Source organism: Phocoena phocoena, chromosome 1 (assembly GCF_963924675.1).
Source record: "Phocoena phocoena chromosome 1, mPhoPho1.1, whole genome shotgun sequence".
Taxonomy (NCBI): Eukaryota; Metazoa; Chordata; class Mammalia; order Artiodactyla; family Phocoenidae; genus Phocoena; species Phocoena phocoena.
In genome coordinates, this window is record NC_089219.1 from 110,700,648 (window position 1) to 110,706,990 (window position 6,343).

General features: G+C 44.1%; 1 protein-coding gene across 2 annotated transcripts; it reads left to right on the plus strand.

Annotated features, from left to right (window-relative positions):
- The first annotated feature begins 3,405 nt into the window (after window positions 1-3,405).
- Window positions 3,406-3,744, plus strand: LOC136128436 (cornifin-like). 2 transcript variants are annotated; one of them, XM_065884278.1, is made up of 2 exons: window positions 3,406-3,609; window positions 3,667-3,744. In XM_065884278.1, the coding sequence occupies exons 1-2, from the start codon at window positions 3,406-3,408 to the stop codon at window positions 3,742-3,744; spliced, it is 282 nt and encodes a 93-aa protein (XP_065740350.1). The 2 variants fall into 2 exon arrangements, with proteins under 2 accessions (XP_065740350.1, XP_065740344.1); XM_065884272.1 differs by having other exon boundaries at window positions 3,406-3,744.
- Window positions 3,745-6,343: the final 2,599 nt, after the last annotated feature.

The following is a 6,343-nucleotide window of genomic DNA, read 5'->3' on the forward strand; positions in this document are numbered from 1 at the left end:
AAGCACTGAGCAGCTACTATATACCAGGCACCATGTAAGGATGGATGTGGACCAATGGCTATAGAGACACAGTGGGAGGTTTATCCAGGAATCAAGGTCATAAGAGGTGACCATCTGTGGAACCAGCAGGTGCTCTATAAATATTTAGGTATGTGTCTGGGAGCAGGGGAAGGAGGAACTATCCACACACCTGGGTTTTAAGGGTGATTAGGATTTTCCAAAGCCACACCTAGTAACATATTGTGCTTTGAGGACAACTCTGAAGCAGTGACTTCAGTTTCATGTTGTTGATCAGAGGAAAATGTCAGTGTAAGGACTCAGGGGATCCCTATTCTTATGTCCCCAGAAAAGTTCATGGCAATGAGACTCTTCAGGATCCAACCATCATGGAGGGAAGGTGTACCTGGGCAGGTGCTCAGAGGCTACTCACTTTCTGCCATCCTGAATGCTATTACTGCTCAGGGTACCAAGGCTCTGTCAGTACACCACCCTGGACCCTCTCCAGGGTGAAAGCAATCTGGTTCGAAACAAGCATTTTAGCATTTCAGCCTTTCCCTTCCTCTCTCAGACTCTTGTCCACTGAGTGATGATAAACTAAATGAGTCCTTTACTTCCATGTATGCTAACTCATGCCCCCTCCTATTTTCAGCAGTGCTGGAAATACCTTCTGTTTATCCCCAGAGCCACTTCAAACATTAAGCAGCTTTATTCTTACTTAAGGGGATTCAAAATATTAAGGGCTCACCCAAAAGGCAGGGCTCTTTCTGACCTCACATTGCCACTTACACAATGCTTTCCCAGGCCTGTGAGTGGGTCGAACTCCAAGCCAGGAAGGCTGAGCTGTCCCTTTCTACCTTTAATCATTTTCCTGCCTGGACTTAATTTCCTCTCTAGGCATTAGGAGCAACGGTGGGTTAGGACAAAGGTGAACATAGGATTTCTGTGTAGAAGTCCTTTTCTCATGGGGTCTATTGTTTGATTTTGGGTGAGTTATTTCACCTCTCGTGTCCTCAAACTCAGTTATCACTTGAGGAGTGTGAACTGAGTAAGGTTCTCTGAGATCCATCAAACTAGTAACAGTGAACTAGGCTGTGTACCTTGCCCTAGGGAGTTCCTTCTCTGCTGAGGGGAAGGGGTCTTCGTACTGGGATAGCTCCTAGAATGAGATATGACTGGTGTATATTAAGGATTTGATTAATGTTTGTTGAATGAATGAGGATACAAATATTACTATGGGAACACCACTGAGCAGACACAGCTCTGATGCTCAGAAAGCTGTCAAAATATACAGAGCGAGAGAGAGGAGAAAAACATTGCAGCCAACAAGATCCTCAGGTGTTGGGTCTGGAATTGGAAGTGGGCAAGAGGTGGGGGAGGATTCATCCCTGAGGGCTCCATGGATGGGCTTCAGGTGAAGGTGGTTAGAAAAGCCTTGCAGGTTTTCAGGTGGGGGTGAGGAGCGAGGATTGTGTTAGGAAAGAGGGAAGGGCCATGACCAGAAGGCTGGGTGGAGTGGAGGGAAAGTTTATCCCAGAAGAGGAATTAGCTCTTGAAAATCTCTGAAGAAGGAGAGGGGTGAGGGTGTGGTTGGTGAAAGCAAAGCAGGTTTACCCAGATTAGCAACCAGTCAGAGAGGGGTGGGATTGGTGGGGGAGTGATAATTAAGTAATTCCAAATGTGTGTAGTTCAGTGGAATTAGGAGAAAGATGGCAGGAATTGATATAAGGGCCTAGGATATTCCAGACAAGGAGTCTATAACCAGTCAGTTCCATGATCTCTAGCGCCTGCCTTTATAAGGCAGACAACTCGTGCCCACCTCAGTTCCTCTGCTCCCCTTCCCTTCCCACTTATTCATGTGCTCAAATGTATTCATTCCACAGAACTTGAGGAACAACCATCTCAATGAAAAAAAGAGCAGGAAGGTGGTAATACCACAAAAGCACTCAGCTCTCCCTCCAGAATTAACTCATTAAACCCTCCAGGAACCCTATGGCTCACCTCTCCAACACAAGCCCTATATTTGGATCTAAGGGGGAGGGTGGCAGTGGGAATCAGGCCCTGGCGACATCATTGTCAGACAGCCAAGTGGGTGGTTTTCATCACAAAATCTGAGCCAGCTGGTAATTGAGAGGAATAGGGTGAATCATGTTTGACAGGTAAGGAATGAAAACAGAGGGGCCCTGGGTGATGGTATTTCCTTGAGGCAGAACTCATTCATTGCATAAAAAGCCTGTGGGCTGTTGACTTCACATCAGACAGTAGCAACCAGACAACCAGTTCTTCTCTGTGTACCAGGTGAGTCTCTGATTGGAATTCATTTGAAATTTTTATTTTTTCACTGTTGGAAAATGGACAAAGGCAAAGATGAATTAAGAGTCATTAATAATTAATAATATCCTGAAGCAGGGTATTAATTGGAGACAGAGAATATTGGGGCATCTTTATTTTAAATGAAATACAGTTTGGGCTTGAAGGGACCTTAGAGCTGGTGAAGCCAGCCACCTCAGCGGACAGCTGTGGAACTAGGGGTCAGGGAAGGGGACAGATCTGTGCAAGTTCCCATAGTAAATCAGTAACAGTGTTACAACTGGAACTCAGACTCAGGAAACACTCAGCAACACCATTATTCTCTCTGTTTATGATAACTTATTATAAAAATTTTAATTCATAAGATGGACCTCCACTCAACATTTATTATATTTAAGGTATGATATTAAGCACTGTGGAGGAATCAGATGGTCACAGAACTTATCAACAAACTTACAACCTAGCAGGGAAGATAATGCATGTACACACACATAGATGAAATGCAAAGTAGATAAGACAGGTGTGGGGGGTGAAGGGAAGGGTGGTGGCAGTTTGTGGGAGCTCTGCTCAAGAAAAGCTCTCAGTGATGGCACATGAGTGAGCTATGCTGCAGGAGTATTTAGACAGAGATAGGAAGGGAAGCATTTCAGAGAGGACGGTGAACGCAAAGGCCAGAGTGAAGTCGTAGGAGCTCAGATTCACATAGAGTCATTCTATAAGTCGCAAGGTGTTCTATGTGGTACTAGGGGTGTGTATGTTGTGGTTGTTTCTACATTATCACTTTTCAAAAGACTTAATATGTGGTCTTGGGTATGTGTCAGTGAGGGATATGACATGTCTGGGAAGAAACAGAGCCAAGGAATGAGCCAATGAATCCCACTGAAACGGAGCAGAACGAATTGTCTTAAGCTCCTCTTGAAACGACCCCGAAATTTCAAAGCATATTTTAACTCTCATGTATAGCTAGGGGGGAGGAGAGGCTCTCTCATCTAAAGGGAACTAAAATCAAATCTTTTTGGTATTTAACTTGGTTTCTTCTCTGTTTAATCAAATCATTGAGTCAGCTTTTCTGTTTCTAGGTCTAGCCTACTTTGAAGCATGAGTTTCTACCAGCAGAAGAAGCCCTGCATCCCACCCCACGAGCCTCAGCAGCAGGAGGTGAAACAGCCCTGCCAGCCTCCACCCCAGGAACCATGTGTCCCCAAAAACAAGGAGCCATGCCACACCAAAATGCCAGAGCCCTGTCACCCCAAGATTCCTGAGCCATGCCAACCCAAGTTTCCAGAGCCCTGTCACCCCAAAGTTCCAGAGCCCTGCCACACCAAAGTTCCAGAGCCCTGCCACCCCAAAGCTCCAGAGCCCGGCCACCCCAAAGTTCCAGAGCCATGTCCTTCACCAGTTATCCCGGGGCCAGCTCAGAAGACCAAGCAGAAGTAATGTGGTCCACAGCCAAGCCCTTGAGGAGCCAACTACCAGATGCTGAATCTCCTCTCCCATTCTACTTCTGCATCCCATTTACAATTAACATGCTGTCACCCTGAGTCATAACCCCTCCCTCTTTGCACCCTCTAAAAAAGTTTTCCTCACACTCAGTCTGGAGGGCTCCTGAGCCTTTGAATAAGGCTGAAATGCTCATTGGTTGAGCTAGTCTTCTGGCTGCTCAGGGCTCATCTGAAGAGGGATATTGGGGTCAGGGGAATCAAGTGAATCTTTCCTGCTCTGCCCCCATTAAATCACTTTTAACTCCATAGCTGGCTATGTGCGTCATTGGCCTACTCAGCTTTCTTCAAGTTTCTTTCACCTGAAGCAGGAACGGCACACAATGAGGGCTGGTTGTGAGGGCTGCAATCAGAAAGTTCCTGATCTCAGCACTAGAAACGTGTGTGTGTGTGTGTGTGTGTGTGTGTGTGTGTGTGATGGTTGTATTCACAGGCATTGCTGAGTTGGCACTGGGAAAGCAGGCAAGGCCATCAGAGCCTGTTACTTTGAGCAGCCTGAGCTAGAGCAGGGCTCTCTTCTTGCCCTTGAGTATATTCTTCATATCTGAGTGTAGATGGTGGCTGTTTCATGCCATCTCTGACTCTGAGTCCATGCACCCAAATCGCCTTTATTCTGTTCTTATTTCTTTATTATTATTATTCCTGTTTCAACATGATTATCTATTCTTCACTCATCCTCCCTTCCTGATGTCCCAGCACATGGAGCCAAGCTCTTAAACACTCACACTCACAGACAGAGACACACACATCTACATCCACAAACACATACCTACCCATACACTCACACACAGAGAAACACACACACACAGATCCCCAAAATTACAAAACACACACACACACACACTCTGATTCAATCAACTTAGTCTTTATTTTTTTTCTTTCACTGAATCCCCAATATGAAGACCCCAATGATGTAGCAGGAAGGAGAGTAGCATCCACAGTGTGTGCCCTAGGAGGAGCCTGAGAGGGTGATCTTCACCCCCTCTCCCATATGAAAATACACGCACAAATACATGCTGACACAGAGGCACACATGCACCTTCTCTCTCTCTCCCTCTCTCTCTCCCTTTCTTTCTACACACACACACACACACACACACACACACACACACACACACGGTACCTCTCACAGTAGAACATGAAAGTAAATCCAGCAAATAAAAAAGAGAAAGAAAATTTTAGGCAGGTTTCAGAAGGGAAATGTGTTAATCCATATAAGACAAAAAGTCAGCATAAAGTTGAGGGAGAGCAGATCATTAAGATATATTGATGAAATACAACCTAAGTGTCCATAGATAGATGAATGGATAGAGAAGATGTGGTGTATACATATACAATGGAATATTACTCCGCCATAATAAAGAACAAAATCTTGCCATTTGCGGCAACATGGATGGACATAGAGGGCATTATCTTGACATAAGTCACACAGAGAAAGACAAATACTGTATTATTTCACTTATATGTGATACCTGAAAAAAAAAAAACAAGAAAACAGAAATATTCATAGATACAGAGAGCAAACTGGGTGTCGCCAAAGGGAAGGGTTTGAGGGGATAGGCAAAATATGTGAAGGGAATTAAGAGGTACAAACTTCCAGTTATAAAATAAATGTCACAGGGATGTAATGAACAGCTGAGCAAATATTGTCAATAATATTGCAATAACTTCATGGTTATTGAAGATGGTTACTAGAGAGTGATGATCAACTTGTAACGTATATATTAAAGTTGAATCATATGTTGTACACCTGAAACTAATATATTGTATGTCAATTATACTTCAATTAAAAAAAATAAAGGGAAAAGTTATGAAGAACCTAGGGGCAGGACGGGAATAAAGACACAGACCTACTAGAGAATGGACTTGAGGACATGGGGAGGGGGAAAGGTAAGCTGGGATGAAGTGAGAGAGTGGAATGGACTTATATATACTACCAAATGTAAAATAGATAGCTAGTGGGAAGCAGCCACATAGCACAGGGAGATCAGCTCTGTGCTTTGTGACCACCTAGAGGGGTGGGATAGGGAGGGTGGGAGGGAGAGAGATGCAAGAGGGAAGAGATATAGGGGTATAAGTACGTATAGCTGATTCACTTTGTTATACAGCAGAAACTAACACACCACTGTAAAGCAATTGTATTCCAATAAAGGTGGTAAAAAAAAAGTTGTGAAGCTCATAGTTTAATCAAGTGGCCAAGACGGTATGTCTTCCAAAATTATAATTTTGCTTAAAAGTTCATACTTTATCATTGGCAATAAATGCTGTTTAATTTTCTATTGTTGTTTAACAAGTGACAACAAACTTAGCATCTTAAAATAAAGCATATTTGTTATCTCATGGCTTCCAGGGGTTAGGAGTCTGAGGCATGGTTAGCTGGGTCCTCTGCTCAGTGTCTCATAGGTTGCCATAAAGCTGTTGGACAGGCTGTGGCCAACTTCCAAGCTCATTAAGGTTGTTGGCAGGATTGATTTCCTCATGGCTCCAGCTTTTTGCTGGTTGTCCAATGGAATCCTCTCTCAGGTCCTAGAATCCAC